This window comes from Erinaceus europaeus, chromosome 9, assembly GCF_950295315.1.
Source record: "Erinaceus europaeus chromosome 9, mEriEur2.1, whole genome shotgun sequence".
Lineage (NCBI taxonomy): Eukaryota > Metazoa > Chordata > Mammalia > Eulipotyphla > Erinaceidae > Erinaceus > Erinaceus europaeus.
In genome coordinates, this window is record NC_080170.1 from 125,781,515 (window position 1) to 125,799,280 (window position 17,766).

Genomic DNA, 17,766 nt, shown 5'->3' on the forward strand with positions numbered 1-17,766 from the left:
AGTGCACCAGGGGAACAGGGCAGCTGGGGGGACGGGACACCGGGGGACGGGGCACCTGGGGGGACGGGGCACCTGGGGGACAGGACACCTGGGGGATGGGGGACAGTGCACCAGGGGAACAGGGCAGCTGGGGGGACGGGACACCGGGGGATGGGGCACCTGGGGGGGACGGGGCACCTGGGGGGGACGGGGCACCGGGGGTGCAGGACACCGGGGGATGGAGCATTGGGGGACGGGGCTCCTGGGGGGACAGGGCAGCTGGGGGACGAGGCACCTGGAGGACAGGGGACCTGGGGCACGGGGCACCTGGGGGGACAGGACATCTGGGGGACAGGGCACCTGGGGCACGGGGGACAGGGCAGCTGGGGGACGAGGCACCTGGGGGGCACGGGGTCAGGACACCTGGGGGGCAGGACACCGGGGGATGGAGCATTGGGGGACGGGGCTCCTGGGGGGACAGGGCAGCTGGGGGACGAGGCACCTGGAGGACAGGGGACCTGGGGCACGGGGCACCTGGGGGGACAGGACATCTGCGGGACAGGGCACCTGGGGCACGGGGGACAGGGCAGCTGGGGGACGAGGCACCTGGAGGACAGGGGTTCTGGGGCACGGGGCACCTGAGGGGACAGGACATCTGGGGGACAGGGCACCTGGGGCACGGGGGACAGGGCAGCTGGGGGACGAGGCACCTGGAGGACAGGGCAGCTGGGGGACAGGGCACCCGGGCCCAGCAGCTGGAAGCGATCGGCGCGCGGGCCCACCACGAAGTCCGGCCGGAGCACCGCAGGGAGCAAGGCCAGGGCCGCCCGCCCAGGGGCGCCTCACAGTCCGGGGCCCTCGGGCAGCTGCACCCGCGGACGGTCCGGCCCGCGCCGCCGCCTTCGTCTCGCCCGCAGCAGCCGCGCTCGGGCCCGGGGGCGTGTCCCCTCGAGGCCACGCCCTCCGCGCGCCGGTGGGTGTGGCTCGGGGGCCCCGACAGCCAATCGGTGCCGCGGGGGCGCGGGAGGCGCGACTCACGCGGGCTGCGGCCCCACCTCGCGCCGCGCTGCGCAGCCGGGGGCGTGGCGGCGGCAGGCCCCGCCCAGCGCGTCGGGGGGGCGGGCCGGCGGCGGGGGGCGTGGCGGCGGGAGGCCCCGCCCCCGGGTGCGCGCGCGGCGCGGCGCCCTCCTCCCATTGAGCGAGGTGGGTCGCGTGGCCCGGCGTCGGCGTGACGGTTGGACGCGGGCGCGGCCCTGCGGGTCCCGATTGCTGCAGCCGCTTGTCAGTGTGACGAAGATTGGCACCAGGTAAGCTGTCACTCAAGCCCGCCGCCGCCGCCGCTCGGCCGCCCGGGCCCATCAGTCAGCGCCGCCGCGGAGGGCGCGGGCCGCGGCGCCGAGGGCGGAACTCTGGGAGCGCGGCCGCGCGGCCCCCGACCCCGGCCTGGCTTCCCGGGCGGACGCGGCGCGCGAGCCGCGGGGGCTGGGGGCGGCGGGGGCGCGCGGGGCGCGGGGGCGCGCGGGCGGGGCGGGGCCTGGGCGGGGCGGGGCCGCGGGCGGCGGGGGCGGCGGGGGGCGCGGGGGCGCGGGGGCGACGGGGGCGACGGGGGCGGGCGCAGCTGCCCCCACGGTCGTGGTGTCCGCGGCGCTCCTCCCCGGGGAGCTGGGCTCCTGTGTCCCCCTCGGGGGCCCCTGGACGTTCTCATGAGGGGGGTCGTGGGGGTCCCCGGGGGTCGTGGGGGTCTCGAGTACATGAGGGGGTCCCGGGGGGTCGTGGGGGGCCATGGGGGGTCGTGGGGGTCCCCGGGGGTCGTGGGGTCATGGGGGGTCGTGGGGGTCCCCGGGGGTCGTGGGGGTCTCGAGTACATGAGGGGGGTCCCCGGGGGTCGTGGGGGGCCATGGGGGGTCGTGGGGGTCTCGAGTTCATGAGTGGGTCCCCGGGGGTCGTGGGGGCCATGGGGGGTCGTGGGGGTCCCCGGGGGTCGTGGGGGTCTCGAGTTCATGAGGGGGTTCCCGGGGGTCGTGGGTGGCCATGGGGGGTCCCCGGGGGTCTTGAGGGTCTCGAGTACATGAGGGGGTCCCCGGGGTCGTGGGGGGCCATGGGGGGTCGTGGGGGTCCCCGGGGGTCGTCGGGGGTCATGTGGGGCTTCAAGTTCATGAGGAGGCCCCTCGGGTTCATGGGGTCCCCCGGGGGTCGTGGGGCGTCATGGGGGGGCCTTGAGTTCATGAGGGGGCTCCTGGGGGTCATGAGGGTCTCTGGAGGTCATGGGGGTCTCTCGAGTTCATGAGGGAGACCCTGGAGTTCGAGGGGGGTCTCTTGAGGTCATGGGGGAGTCCCTGGAGGCATTGGGATCCCTGGGGGTCGTGAGAGGGTCCCTGGGGGGGGTCATGGGGGTCCCCCGGAATATTATCCTTGGGGGGCTCTTGAGGTCATGGCGGGGTCCCTGGAGGTCATGAGGTCTCCCGGAACGTTCTTGGGGTCCTTGGAGGTGATGGTGGGGTCTCTGGAGGTCGTGGGGGGTCCCTGGAGGTCATGGTGGGGGTCCCTGGAGGTCATGGTGGGGGTCCCTGGAGTGTTTCTCTTGGGTTCAGGGAAGGTCGTGAGGTCTTCTTGGGGAAGCCTTGGGGTGTTCCTCTTGGGGTCCTGAGAGATCGTGGGTCCAGCCCCGCAGTGTTGGGGTCCCCTGGGCAGTCGTGGGGTGCTGACGGCTGACGGGCGCTTCTGGGGCAGGCCAGTCCCCCGGTCCCCTCCCTGGGGCGCTCAGGCCTGCCTGCAGCAGGGGTCCGAGGGTCCGGGTCCCCTCCCTGGGGCGCTCAGGCCTGCCTGCAGCAGGGATCCGAGGGTCCGGGTCCCCTCCCTGGGGCGCTCAGGCCTGCCTGCAGCAGGGATCCGAGGGTCCGGGTCCCCTCTGGGGCGCTCAGGCCTGTCTGCAGCAGGGGTCCGAGGGTCCGGGTCCCCTCCCTGGGGCGCTCAGGCCTGTCTGCAGCAGGGATCCGAGGGTCCCGGGCGTCAGGTCCCCTGCAAGGCCGAGCTGCCTCCTCTTTCACCAGAGCGCTGCTCTGCCTGGTGCTGGGGACTGAACCCAGGGCCCTTTGTTATGCTGAGTAGTCTGCTACCGGAGTGTGACACTGCTGCAGGGCACTTAGCTCCGCACCCACCCACCGCACTTCCTCCCGGAGACCAAGCCAAAGTCAGGATCAGCATCATCCTGGGGCCAGGCGGACGCGCAGCGGGTTAAGCGCAGGTGGCACAAAGCACAAGGACCGGCATAAGGATCCCGGTTCAAACCCCGGTTCCCCACCTGCAGGGGAGTCGCTTCACAGGCGGTGAAGCAGGTCTGCAGGTGTCTGTCTTTCTCTCCCCCTCTCTGTCTCCCCCTCCTCTCTCCATTTCTCTCTGTCCTGTCCAACAATGATTGACATCAGTAACAATAATAAAAACTACAACAACAACAAAAATAAACAAGGGCAACAAAAGGGAATAAATATTTTTTAAAAAACATCACCTGGGAGTCCGGCGGTAGTGCAGCGGGTTAAGCACAGGTGGCGCAAAGCACAAGGACCGGCGTTCCAACCCCCGGCTCCCCACCTGCAGGGGAGTCGCTTCACAGGTGGTGAAGCAGGTCTGCAGGTGTCTGTCTTTCTCTCCTCTCTGTCTTCCCCTCCTCTCTCCGTTTCTCTCTGTCCTAGCCAACAACGATGACAGCAATAATAACTACAACAACAATAAAAAAGGGCAACAAAAGGGAAAATAAATAAATATAAATTTGTTTTTAAAAAAAAGCATCACCCTCTCCAGTTCCATCCATTTGTCCAGAGAACACAATGTCATCTCTTTTTGATTGTAGAGTAGTATACTGTGTTAAATCCCGTAATTGCTATTACTACTACTTCTCTTTTTTTTTTTTTTTTAAGATTTTATTTATTAATGAGAAAGAAGGAGAGAGAGAGAGAAAGAACCAGATATCATTCTGGCCCATGTGCTGCTGGGGACTGAACTCAGGACTTCCTGCTTGAGAGTCCAGTGCTTTATCCACTGCACCACCTCCCAGACCAAATCCCATATAACTTAAAAAAAATTTTTTTTTACTATATTTATTTGTTGGATAGAGACAGCCAGATATTGAGAGGAAGGGGGGGCCAGAAACGGGAGAGAGACACCTGCAGGCCTGCTTCACCCCTCCTGAAGCTTTCCCCCTGCAGGTGGGGATTAGGGGGCTTGAACCTGGGTCCTATGCATTGTAACGTGCGCCACCACGTGCGCCACCACCGGCCCCCACCCGCCACTTCTACCCAGTCGCCTGTGGATGGGCGTCTCGGCTGCGTCCACTCTAGGCTGTCGTGAACAGCGCAGGGCGGATGCGCCCTTCTAGTGAGCGCTGAGCATCCGCTGGATAAACGCCCCAGTGGTGTCGCAGGGTCACGAGGTGACTCCATGTCTGTTCAGGTCTCCGCAGCGGCTGCCCCCCCCACCCCCACCCCCACCCCCACCCCCCCCCCGTCTGCGTTCCCACCCGCAGGGGGGGCCAAGTCCCTTTTCTCCTCAACCTCGCCAACACCTGTCCTGTCCCGGTGGTGCGTGTGTTGGTGGAAGCCGTCCTCTCGGGTGTGAGGCAGGATCTCTGTCGTTTCCACGGGCGTCTCTCGTGATGAGTGGAGAGGGACATTTCTTCCTGTGTCTGTGTGCGTCTCTTCTTCTCTTTTTTTTCTTTTAAATTTTTTAATATTTATTTAATTTATTTATTCCCTTTTGTTGCCCTTGTTGTCTTATTGTTGTAGTTATTATTGATGTCGTCGTTGTTGGATAGGACACAGAGAAATGGAGAGAGGAGGGGAAGACAGAGAGGGGGAGAGAAAGACAGACACCTGCAGACCTGCTTCACCGCCTGTGAAGCGACTCCCCTGCAGGTGGGGAGCCGGGGGCTCGAACCGGGATTCTTGTGCTTTGCACCATGTGTGTTTAACCCGCTGCACTACCGTCCCGACTCCCTGTGTGTGTCTCTTCTTTAGAAAACTGTCTGTTTCCTTTTTCACCCACTTTTTTCTTAATTAATTAATTATTTTAATTGGGGAATTAATGTTTTAATTCGACAGTAAATACAATAGTTTGTACATGCATAACATTCCCCAGATTCCCATATAACAATACAACCCCCACTAGGTCCTCTGTCATCCTTCATGGACCTGTATTCTCCCCACCCACCCACCCCAGAGTCTTTTACTTTGGTGCAATACTCCAATTCCAGTTCAGGTTCGACTTGTGTTTTCTTTTCTGATCTTGTTTTTCAACTTCTGCCTGAGAGTGAGATCATCCCGTATTCATCCTTCTGTTTCTGACTTATTTCACTCAACATGAATTTTTTCAAGGTCCATCCAAGATCGGCTGAAAACGGTGAAGTCACCATTTTTTACAGCTGAGTAGTATTCCATTGTGTATATAGACCACAACTTGCTCAGCCACTCATCTGTTGTTGGACACCTGGGTTGCTTCCAGGTTTTGGCTATTACAAATTGTGCTGCCAAGAACATATGTGCACACAGATCTTTTTGGATGGGTGTGTTGGGTTCCTTAGGATATATCCCCAGGAGGGGAATTGCAGGATCATAGGGCAGGTCCATTTCTAGCCTTCTGAGAGTTCTCCAGACTGCTCTCCACAGAGGTTGGACCCATTGACATTCCCACCAGCAGTGCAGGAGGGTTCCTTTGACCCCACAGCCTCTCCAGCATTTGCTGCTGTTACCTTTTCTGATGTGTGACATTCTCACAGGAGTGAAGTGGTATCTCATTGTTGTCTTTATTTGCATTTCTCTGACAATCAGAGACTTGGAGCATTTTTTCATGTGTTTCTCAGCCTTTTGGATCTCTTCTGTGGTGAATATTCTGTCCAAGTCCTCCCCCCATTTTTGGATGGGGTTATTTGTTGTCTTGTTGTTGAGTCTGGCAAGCTCTTTATATATGTTGGTTATTAAACTTTTGTCTGATGTATGGCATGTGAAGATCTTCTCCCATTCTGTGAGGGGTCTCTTGGTTTGGGTAGTGGTTTCTTTTGCTGTGAAGAAGCTTTTTAATTTGATGTAGTCCCATAGGATTATACTTGCCTTAGTCTTCTTAGTAATTAGACTCGTTTCACTGAAGATGTCTTTAAAATTTACGCGAAAAGAGTTCTGCCAATATCTGATAGTTTGTGGTCTAACATCCAAGTCCTTGATCCACTTGGAATTTACTTTTGTATTTGGTGAAATACAGTGATTCAGTTTCATTCTTCTGCATGTTTCAACCCATTGTTTCCAACACCATTTGTTGAAGAGACTCTGCTTTCCCCATTGAATAGTCTGAGCTCCTTTGTCAAACATTACATGTCCATAGGTGTGGGGGTCGCCCACTTTTATGTTGTGTTATTTTTGCTTCTTTTGTAGATCTGCCAATTCTGTATATAGATGTTTGATATCAGTCACTTGTCTGTTTGATGTGCAAATATCTTCTCCCAGTTGCTGAGTTGCCTGAATATCCTGCTGTAGTTCGCTTTTGATGTGTATAAGCTCTTTAGTTTCATGGAATCCGATTTATTTACTCTTGTTTTCACTTCTCGTGCCCGGGGGTTGAATCTCCAGATACACCTTTGATGTGAAGGTCCTGCAAAGTTTCACCGACACTTTCTTCTATAAATTTTTGAGTTTCTGGGGGCTGGGGAGACCGCAGAAGATTGTCCTGCCTGAAACTCTGAGGTCTCAGGTTCAGTCGCAGCACCGCCATCAGCCAGAGCTCAGCAGGGCTCTGGTCTCTCTTGTTTTCTCTTTCTATATCTCACTAAAATTATATCTATTTAATTTAGAGTTTCTGGTCTACCGCCCAGCTCTTTAACCTGGTCTACCGCCCAGCTCTTTAACCTGGTCTACCGCCCAGCTCTTTAACCTGGTCTACCGCCCAGCTCTTTAATCTGGTCTACCGCCCAGCTCTTTAACCTGGTCTACCGCCCAGCTCTTTAATCTGGTCTACCGCCCAGCTCTTTAATCTGGTCTACCGCCCAGCTCTTTAATCTGGTCTACCGCCCAGCTCTTTAATCTGGTCTACCGCCCAGCTCTTTAATCTGGTCTACCGCCCAGCTCTTTAATCTGGTCTACCGCCCAGCTCTGTAATCTGGTCTACCGCCCAGCTCTTTAATCTGGTCTACCGCCCAGCTCTGTAATCTGGTCTACCGCCCAGCTCTTTAATCTGGTCTACCGCCCAGCTCTTTAATCTGGTCTACCGCCCAGCTCTTTAATCTGGTCTACCGCCCAGCTCTTTAATCTGGTCTACCGCCCAGCTCTTTAATCTGGTCTACCGCCCAGCTCTTTAATCTGGTCTACCGCCCAGCTCTGTAATCTGGTCTACCGCCCAGCTCTTTAATCTGGTCTACCGCCCAGCTCTGTAATCTGGTCTACCGCCCAGCTCTTTAATCTGGTCTACCGCCCAGCTCTGTAATCTGGTCTACCGCCCAGCTCTTTAATCTGGTCTACCGCCCCGCTCTTTAATCTGGTCTACCGCCCCGCTCTTTAATCTGGTCTACCGCCCAGCTCTGTAATCTGGTCTACCGCCCAGCTCTGTAATCTGGTCTACCGCCCAGCTCTTTAATCTGGTCTACCGCCCCGCTCTTTAATCTGGTCTACCGCCCAGCTCTGTAATCTGGTCTACCGCCCAGCTCTTTAACCTGGTCTACCGCCCAGCTCTTTCTTTAATCTGGTCTACCGCCCAGCTCTTTCTTTAATCTGGTCTACCGCCCAGCTCTTTAATCTGGTCTACCGCCCAGCTCTTTAATCTGGTCTACCGCCCAGCTCTTTAATCTGGTCTACCGCCCAGCTCTTTAATCTGGTCTACCGCCCAGCTCTTTAACCTGGTCTACCGCCCAGCTCTTTAATCTGGTCTACCGCCCAGCTCTTTAATCTGGTCTATGCCCAGCTCTTTAATCTGGTCTACCGCCCAGCTCTTTAATCTGGTCTACCACCCAGCTCTTTAATCCATGTTGACTGGCCCGGTGTGTGGTGCCAGGTGGCGGCGGTCTGGTTCACGTTCTACACGTGGCTGCCCAACGCCCCGGCACCACCTGTTGAAGAGAATGTCTTGCCCCCGCTGAGGGGTTTTGGCCCCTCTGTCATCTGTCAGGCGGGTATGTGTGAGGGCTCATCTCTGGGCTTCGGTGCTGCTCCTCTGATCCAAGCGTCTGTTTTATCCCAGCTCCACACTGTTTTGCTTAGTCTTGCTCTCCAACTTCAGTTGATAACACAAAGCGGTCGTAATCAAAATAGCATGGCACTGGGATCAAAACGCAGCCCCTACCAAGATCCCAGTAAACATTTCAAGGAATATTTCAAGGAAAGTGAACAACTTGTCCAAGGTTTGTGTGGAACCAAAACAAACAAACACATAGCAAAGTGCTTCTGCGAAAAAAAAGGAAAACTATTTTTCTTGGTAGGGGCTGCGTTGAAATTGTAGCTTGCTGTGGGTAGGGAAGAGTGGCCAGTTAACCGTCCCAGGAGCACGGACTGTCCCCCACTTCTGAGTGTCGTCTCTCGGCAGTGTCCTGTAGTTTTCACAGCCAAGGGTTTCACCTCCTTTGTGAGGCTCACCTAAGGCATTTTATCTTTGGGGCTTGTTGTGAGTGGGATGGAGTCTTGTGTTTCCCTGTCCTCCGACTCCGCGTCTGTGTGCAGAGTGTCACAGATCTTACGTGCTTGACTCTGCACCCTGCAGCTCTGCTGGCTTTGTCGCTTGTTTCCAGAAGTCTCTGGTGGGGCCTCGGTGGCTGTCTAAGTCTACTGTCACCCGTCAGTGAAGAGTGAGAACAGCATTTCTTCTTTTCTAGTCCCTGCACCTTTGGTGTCTGTTTCTCGTCTGCCTGCAGTGGCGAGGACCTCAGGAGCTCAGCTCAGCGGGAGGACAGCGGGGAGCCGTCACCTCCTGGTGTTGGGGGGAGAGCTTTCTGCGTTTCCCCGTTTCCCCGTTTCGGCTGAGAATGATGTCAGCTGCGGGCTTGTTGTAAATGGCCCGCATTGTGTTGTGGAATGGTCCTTCTTTCTTCCGTCTTTTTTTTAAGTCTTTTTTCATTATATTTATTTATTGGATAGAGAGCCAAAATAGAGAGGGTAGAAGGGGGCCGGGCGGCGGCGCAGCGGGCTAAGCGCAGGTGGCGCAAAGCACAAGGACCGGCATAAGGATCCCGGTTCGAGCCCCCGGCTCCCCACCTGCAGGGGAGTCGCTTCACAGGCGGTGAAGCAGGTCTGCAGGTGTCTGTCTTTCTCTCCCCCTCTCTGTCTTCCCCTCCTCTCTCCATTTCTCTCTGTCCTACCCAACAATGGCAACATCAATAACAATAATAACTACAACAACAATAAAATACAACAAGGGCAACAAAAGGGAATAAATAAATAAATAAATAAATAAATATTTTTGGGAGTCGGGCGGTAGCACAATGGGTTAAGTGCATGTGGCACAAAGCACAAGGACCACTGTAAAGATCCCGGTTCGAGCCCCTGGCTCCCCACCTGCAGGGGAGTCGCTTCACAGGCGGTGAAGCAGGTCTGCAGGTGTCTGTCTGTCTCTCCCCCTCTCTGTCTTCCCCTCCTCTCTCCATTTCTCTCTGTCCTATGCCTCGGAGCCTCAGGCAGGAGGGTCCTTTTGCAGAGCAAATCCCAGCCCTGGAGGTTGTGTTCACTGGCCCATCAAGGCTGCAGGCCCTTTCCTCCCGCTGTCCCGGAGTTGTAAGGTCCTCACCCTCCGGACTGATCCAGAGGTTCTGGCCTCGCTTAGGAGACCTTTGGAACTCAGCTGAGGGAACAGCTGAGCTGGGCGCAGGACTCGCACCGGGTTCCAGACAGAGACTGACTCACAGGGCTAATAAACCCCCAAGGAATTCTCACGCCTGCTGTTTCTCGGGCCGGGAGCCCTCACGGCCTGGAACATTCCCAGCCGGTCCTGAGCCGCTGCAGTCTGTGCTGTCTCTTCACCGAGGAGGAAACAGTGGCCCCGGGGCCAGGTGCGAGCTCGCCACTTGGGTTAAGTGCCTTGTGGGCTCAGCCCCAGCACCACAGGGGAGGCACCACAGCGTTGGGGGACACTCTGGGCTGCAGTGTCCCTTTTTCCCTCCTTCTCTCCCGGCACCACAGAAGAAACAGCCACTTGCACCATTTCCGGTTGGAGCAGGTATTTCAGGGCTGAGATTCCCGAGAGCAGTTTGCCCTTTGTCTGGCCAGAGCCCTTCTCTCGGGTTGATGGCAGTGCTGGGGATTGAACCTGAACCTGGAACCAGAGCCTCAGGCAGGAGAGGTTTTTTGTTTTAAATTATTATTATTATTTTTTTAAATATCTATTTACTTATTCCCTTTCGTTGCCCTTGTTGTTTTATTGTTGTAGTTATTATTGTTGTTATTGATGTCGTCATTGTTGGATAGGAGAGAGAGACATGGAGAGAGGAGGGGAAGACAGAGAGAGGGAGAGACAGACAGACACCTGCAGACCCGCTTCACCGCCTGGGAAGCGACTCCCCTGCAGGTGGGGAGCCGGGGGCTCGAACCGGGATCCTCACGCCAGTAGGAGAGCTTCTTTTTGCATGATGGCATACAGGACTGCGGGACGACGGGTCCCCTTCCACACGGCACCGCTCAGACCTGTGCCCCCTCCGTCCCCGTATTCCGGCTCGTTGTCGTCTGCAAGCTGGTGTGCGGGTTCCTGAGATTCGCCCGAGCAAGGCCGTCCGTCCGTCCGCAGCCCCGGTCGCGGTGAGGCTGAGCTCGGGGCCTCTCGACCCGCGTCCCGGGCCTGCCGGCCGACAGGCTGCTGACGGCTCCCCTTCCACCCTGCAGATGCCGCGGGCCCCGGACTCCAGATGATGTGAGCGCGGCATCTCCGCCACCATGATGGCCACGCAGACCCTGAGCCTCGACGGCTACCAGGACGGGCAGCAGGTGGGGCCTCGCCACGGGCTCGAACCCGGGGCCTCGCCCCCCGCCCCCGCCCGGGCTGTGTGGTCGTCCCGCGTGCTCCCAGGAGGCCGCCGCCCACGTTGCCCCTGGCCCCCCTCCCCCCCGTGGCCTCTGGAGCCCCCGACACGCACCCCAGGCCGCGGCCTCTCTTCCCCGCCAGGTGCAGGTGATGGAGCTGAAGACGGAGCCGGACCCCGGCTGCTCCAAGCCCGACGTGGAGGGGCTGAGCCCGCCGCCCGGGGGCGCCCACACGCCGATGGACGCCGACAAGCAGGCCATCTACAGGTAGCCGGGCTCTGCCCGCCCGCCTCCCGCATGCTGCCCCTTCCTTCTGCCCCGCTGAGGTGCGTTTATTTGCGCCAGGGGAGAGGACCCTCCGCTGCGGCCAGGCCTGGGGGTCACACTCGGGACCGTGTTTGGGGTACGGGCGCTGGCCTTGGCTCCAGGCAGAAGCTCCGCGGCTGTCCTGTGGTGCTGTGGTCTCTCTCTCTCTCTCTCCCTCTCTCTCTCTCAAGAGTGAAAGCAAAGGCCTGTGGGGCAGAGGATAGGTAGCATAATAGTTATGCAAACAGCTCTCATGCCGAGGGAGTCCCAGGTTCAAGCCCCCGCACCACCATAAGCCAGAGCTGAGCAGTGCTCTGGTAACAAGAGGAGATCCAAGGCCTGTCAGTCCAGAAGGGAAGAGGACACAAACCAGCCAGAAACCTGGGGACTAAAGGGCCTCGGCAGGCCAGAGGGCAGGGCGGGTGGGGGTAGATAGCATAATGGTTATGCAGAAGGAGTCCCAGGTTCAGCCCCCCACACCACCATAAGCGGGAGCTCAGCAGTGCTTGGTAAAAAAAAAAAAAAAAAAAAAAAAATTAAAGAAGGCCATAAGGCCAGAGGGTGCGAGGACACAGAGACAGATGCGACCAATCTCCTCCGGGGGAGCCCCTGCTATTTATTTAGCTATTTATTTATCTATTCCTTTTTGCTGTCCTTGTTTTATTGTTGTGATTATTATTGTTGTTGTTGATGTCGTTGTTGTTGGATAGGACAGAGAGAAATGGAGAGAGGAGGGGAAGACAGACGGGGTGGGGGAGAGACAGACAGACACCTGCAGACCTGCTTCACCGCCTGTGAAGCGACTCCCCTGCAGGTGGGGAGCCGGGGGCTCGAACCGGGATCCTTGAGCTGGTCCTTGGGCTCTGCACCATGTGCGCTCAACCCGCTGCGCCGCCGCCTGGTCCCCAAGGTTTATTTCTCAACAAGCCAGAGAGAACCAAGGCCTCACCGTGCTATGTTGGGCCCTGGGTCTAACCCGGGACCTCTCCGCGCGTAAGTCAGCGCCCGGCCTGCCTCCCACCCCAGGCACCCGCTGTTCCCCCTGCTGGCGCTGCTGTTTGAGAAGTGTGAGCAGTCCACACAGGGCTCCGAGGGCACCACGTCGGCCAGCTTCGACCTGGACATCGAGAACTTCGTGCGCAAACAGGAGAAGGAGGGAAAGCCCTTCTTCTGTGAGGACCCCGAGACAGACAACTTGGTGAGTGGGCGGGTCCCTCCCGCCATGTGCCTCCCGCATCAGGGTGGTGACCTGACAGCCGTGCGGCCCCGTCCCCGTTGTCCCCGGCTGAGGACTCGGCAGGCTCACGGCCCCCGACGGTGAGGAGGGCGCGTCCAGGCGGGCGGCCCATGGCTGAGGAGCTCTTGGGACTGAAGACCTGGAAGCTCAGGGACGGGCTCTGGTCTGGGTCCCCGCCCTGCATCTGGAGACGGATGCTGTCATTGCAGGGCGGTCGGGCGGTGCAGTGGTGACAGTCGACCCAGAGCCCTTTTCGAGACAGTGCCAGCAGGGTAGGGTGGGGAGGGGCCTGTCCTGTTCTGAGTTGTGTCTGCACTGGCCGGGCAGTTCATCCTCCCGGGGGATGTCAGGGCCCCCCCATCCCTGCCCCCACAGATGGTGAAGGCCGCGCAGTGAGGCCCTGACCCCTCCTGTCCCCCAGATGGTGAAGGCCGCGCAGTGAGGTCCTGTCCCCTCCTGTCCCCCCAGATGGTGAAGGCCATCCAGGTCCTGCGGATCCACCTGCTGGAGCTGGAGAAGGTCAGCGAGCTGTGCAAGGACTTCTGCAGCCGCTACATTGCCTGCCTCAAGACCAAGATGAACAGCGAGACGTTGCTGAGCGGGGAGCCGGGCGGCCCCTACTCGCCAGTGCAGGCGCAGGTCCCGGTGTCTGGGAGGAGCCCTCACCCCTGGCCTCTGGTGTTCCCCAGCCTCTTGGTGTCCCGCCTGCCCGCCCGGGGAGCATTCCCGTGGGGTTGGGCCTACACGGTGTGGCCTGGCCGCCGGGACCCTCTCGGTCGTCTCCGTCTGGTCAGGGCCGTGGGCGGAGGCAGCAGCGGGGCGACTCCTCCTCTCACGCCCTCGGGGCTCGGCGGCCTCTGCCCTGTCCGTGTGGCTGTCGGGGGTTATTGGTCATTGGTGACCGGAGCGCCGCCCTGCTGTGGCGCAGACAGTGGTCGAGGGCGAGCTGGGCCTCACGTGCCAGCCATGCCCTGGGCGCAGGGTTCCACCTCCTGTGAGTTGCTGGGCGCCTGAGCTGGGCTGCCAGAGTCCTCCTCCACCGCCAACAGAAGATTTCTTTTTTTCACTGCTTTTTTAAATTCTGTGTATTTATTAATGAGAAAGATAGGACGAGAGAGAGAAAGAACCAGACATCACTCTGGCGCATGCATTGCTGGGGACAGAACTCAGGACCTCGTGCTTGAGAGCCCTGTCCCGCCCTCAGGCTTTGCGGCTCACTGCCTGCCATCCACTGACAGACTCCCCTCTCTCTCTTCTCTCTCTTTCCTTCTTTCGATACTTTGCTCCGTAGGACGGACAGAAATCGAGAGGGGAGGGGGAGATAGAGAGGAAAGAGACAGAGATGCCCGCAGCCCTGCTTCACCGCTCGTGAAGCTTCCCCCCTGCAGGTGGGGACCGGGGGCTTGAACCCGGGTCCTTGCGCACTGTGAATGTGGGCTCAGCTGGGTGAGCCACGCTTGGCCCACTTTGGTCTGTTGAGACTCCTCTCACTGATTGGTTCACTGCTGCCAGCGTCGTCGCTGGGACTGCGGGCTGACTGGCTGTCCTCTAGAGGACGGGGCCTGAGTGACCGGGTGGGTTTTGCACGGGGTAAGGTGTGCACTCTGCCAGACACTCGCTGCCAGTGCCCGAGGCTCTGTCGATCTCTTCTCCCTGCTTTGGTTTTGTGCGGCTCCCGTTTTCTGACTCTTGGTGTGGGAGCGCAGACGCCCAAAGTGAAGCCCGGCGGAGTGGCCACACGCCGCCTGGCTGAGGTGGCCGGGTGAGGCCCGGGGCCCTGTGGGCAGCCCGCTCTCGGGCTGCTGTCCCGTCACAGGGCCTGTCAGCCACCTGGACCCGGCTTCAGGCCGAGGAGAGCGCTCTCCACGCGAGGCTTAGACACGCGCACGGAGACCACGCGCCCCAGGGTGCAGCTGGGTACGGAACCCAGCCCGGGGGTGCCCGCTGCCCAGGGGGTTTCTGGCTGCGGAGAGCAGGTGTGCCGCGAGGCGTGTGGCCTGTGCCGCCCCGGTGTCGGCTGAGCTCAGACGAGACGGTCAAGAGCCTTCTGGAAGCTGGCGGTGCCACGTCCCGGGGCGAACCTGAGGTCCGAGGACTCTCGGCGGCTCGCTGCCTGCCAGTCCTGCTGCCCAGCGTCTGTCCCTCAGCCTCCGCCCGTCCTTCAGCATGCCCCTTGGCATCTGTCTGTCCTCGGCTGCCTTGAGCGGACGGGTGGGCTGCTGACACCCTTCTCCCCCCACAGCAGATGCCCAGCGCCATCACGGGCACCCTCAGCCCGCAGGGGATCGTGGTGCCGGCCTCTGCGCTGCAGCAAGGCAACGTCACCATGGCCGCCGTGGCAGGTAGGACTCTCCTGGCGGATCGCGTCGGAGCCAAGAGGTGCCTTGCGGTGTCCGGCGGGCATCTCGGCCTGGGGTGGGCCACCCCGTGCCCGCAGGGGCCACCTTCCCCGTAAGCCGGCTGCCGTGTGTCTGTGGCCTGTGGGAGCCACGGGGAGGGACAGGTGGACAGTCCCCAGCGAGGGCCCTCAGACCCAGTGCCACCCTCCCACAACCGGCCTGCCCCGCCTGCGTGCGCATGGGCATCACCCACCCGGTAGAGTGCACACCCTGCCCTGTGTGAGCATGTGGGCAGCAGCATGGGTGGGGCCCCTGGGTGCCAGCCGCTGCCTGAGGCGAGACGGGCTCCCTCCCCAGGCGGCGCCGTCTACCAGCCTGTCACCGTGGTCACGCCCCAGGGCCAGGTGGTGACACAGACCCTGTCACCCAGCGCCATCCGGATCCAGAACTCCCAGGTGTGTGCCGGGGGTGTGGGGTGTGGGGAAGCGGGCATCCCCCCGCCGCCCACCCGGCCCCTCACGCCCCTCCCACGGCGCCCGCCCGCCCGCCTGCCCCGCAGCTGCAGCTGCAGCTGAGCCAGGACCTGAGCCTGCTGCCGCAGGACGACGGCTCGGCCAAGAGCAAGCGGGGGGTGCTGCCCAAGCAGGCCACCAACGTCATGCGCTCCTGGCTCTTCCAGCACATCGGGGTGAGCGGGGCCTCGAGGCGGACGGGTGGGGGCTGGCCTTGCCCGGGTGGCGCCCCTCACGTCGCCAGGGGCCTTGAGGACCCTCGGGCCTCTGACGGGCACCGGCACAAGGTCGGTCATCCTGGTGGCCGTTGCCTCTGGCACCTGAGCCGCTCTGCCCGTCCCGAGGCCGCTGCCACCCCCGCCCTCTCGGGGTGGCCCCTCGGCACGGTGGTCCCACGGCCTCTGTCCGGGCTCAGACCCACGACTGTACGCTCACGGGCCGATGCCAATGGACCAATGGACGGCTGCCCCCGGCTCTGGGTCAGAGCCTGGCTCACGACCCTCCCCTCCCCTCCCCCCCCCTCCCCAGCACCCCTACCCCACGGAGGACGAGAAGAAGCAGATCGCGGCGCAGACCAACCTGACTCTGCTCCAGGTCAACAACTGGTAAGGCGGAGGGGTCCTCAGACGGGGGACCCTCAGAGACGGCGTGGGGGACCTCAGAGACAGGGTGGGAGGCAAAACACGTGAGGTGCAGGGTGCAGGCCCAGCGTGTTGTGGGCTTTGAGGTGAGAGGAGCTTCTCCGTGCTGAGCTGGTGGCCACAGGGACAGCCGGGTGCCGTGGGCACTAGATCTGCCTCCCCTCAGCTGAGCCTGGCCTGACGACCCCCGACCCAGGTTCATCAACGCCCGTAGACGCATCCTGCAGCCCATGCTGGACTCCAGCTGTGCCGAGCCGCCCAAGGCCAAGAAGAAGACGGCCCAGACCCGGCCCGTGCAGCGGTTCTGGCCCGACTCCATCGCGGCCGGCGCCTCGCAGCCCTCAGCCGGAGAGCTGGCCATGTCGGAAGGTAGGGCCGGGATGAGGGAGGCCGTCTCTCAGCTGCTGTGGGCTCCCCGGCTGCTGGGCCCGTCCTCTGCCCCCAGACTCGCTCTGCTCGAGGCCCAGGAGTCCTGAGGAAGGCCGAGGGGCCGGGGGCACGGGGCCGCCTGCAGTGACCTGCCTGCAGGGAGGACGGGGGGCACGGGGCCGCCTGCAGTGACCTGCCCGCAGGGAGGAGGACGGGGGGGCACGGGGCCGCCTGCAGTGACCCTGCCCGCAGGAGCCGTGGTGGCCATCACCGCGCCCGTGAGCATGAGCGTGGACGGCCTGCAGCCGCTGTCCTCGGACGGGGCCACCCTGGCCGTGCAGCAGGTGATGATGGCGGAGCAGAGTGACGACGAGTCGGTGGGCAGCTCCGGGGACGGGGCGCTGGCCCCCGCGCACCTCGGGGGGCTGGTGCTGGAGCACGGCGGCGAGGCCCTGCAGTAGGACCCCCGCCTCCGCTGGACCTGGTGGGAGCGTGACCCTCCCTCCCCGACGCCGGCACCCGCCTCCAACGCAGAGAGGAACTCCTATTTTTACCTTGCTGGAATTATTGGATAAAAAGCTATTTTTGTAAATCAGTTACAAATTGGATTCTGACTGCCAAGGACAGCGCTGGGCAGAGGAGCCCGGAGCTCAGGACCCCGCAGGCTCCAGGGTGGGCGGCCCCCGGCCTGACCGCACGCAGGCGTCCGACGGAAGTGTCCAGGGGTCGGGGGCCGCCCGCGAGGACCACGCATCCTCCCAGGCTGAGCCAGGTGCCGGCCGGGCCCCACAGGGCAGCCTCCCCAGGCCGGGCGTCTCCCCCTCGCCCTGTCTCTGGGGGCTCCCCCCCCCATGACTCCAGGAGTCGCCTGCTCAGAGCAGGTGGGGCCAGAGGCTGCTCCCTGCCCTGGGACGGTGGCCGCGAGGACTGGCAGACGCTTCCTGTCAGAAGGTTCCAGGAGCTTCAAGGAAGAACTGGACGGTGTTTTTAATCCGCTGTGGCATCCCTTATTTATAAAGTCTTTAATAATCTCACCCGCAAGCGCTTTAAAGGGCTTCCCTGCTTCCTTTCTGGCCCTGTGGGGCTTCGCCAGGTGACCCAAGACCTTCCCGGCCTGCCCTCCCTCCCCCGTGTTTGGGCAGGGGAGATGTTGGGATCATAGCCCGTCGTGGGTTGGCCTGAGACCCCAGCCACAGGCTCCCGGGAGGGCTCTGGGCGCAGATTGGGCCCTTCTGCCTGCACCCAGGGGGGAGACAGCCCAGGACGGGACCCCTCAGAGGAGGGGTCTTCATTGGTGCCACCAGCCCGGACTCCATGTCCCCACCCCCTGGACGGGCCGAGGCCAGCAGCTACCATGAACTGACAATCTTCACAGTGTTTATGCTGTGCCCACAATCCCGGGTGGGTACC

General features: G+C 61.1%; 1 protein-coding gene across 6 annotated transcripts; it reads left to right on the forward strand.

Moving 5' to 3' along the window:
- Positions 1–1,137: 1,137 nt before the first annotated feature.
- On the forward strand, positions 1,138–17,390 carry PKNOX1 (PBX/knotted 1 homeobox 1). Of its 6 annotated transcripts, none has more exons than XM_060198788.1 (11): positions 1,138–1,286; positions 10,815–10,916; positions 11,095–11,219; positions 12,285–12,456; positions 12,964–13,134; positions 14,738–14,837; positions 15,192–15,289; positions 15,394–15,522; positions 15,875–15,951; positions 16,184–16,356; positions 16,609–17,390. In XM_060198788.1, exons 2-11 carry the CDS (start codon positions 10,866–10,868, stop codon positions 16,815–16,817), a joined length of 1,305 nt encoding a protein of 434 aa, XP_060054771.1. In that variant the 5' UTR covers positions 1,138–1,286; positions 10,815–10,865; the 3' UTR covers positions 16,818–17,390. The 6 variants fall into 6 exon arrangements, with proteins under 6 accessions (XP_060054771.1, XP_060054772.1, XP_060054774.1 ...); XM_060198789.1 differs by having other exon boundaries at positions 14,741–14,837; XM_060198791.1 differs by having other exon boundaries at positions 12,964–13,122.
- The last annotated feature ends 376 nt before the right edge of the window (positions 17,391–17,766 follow it).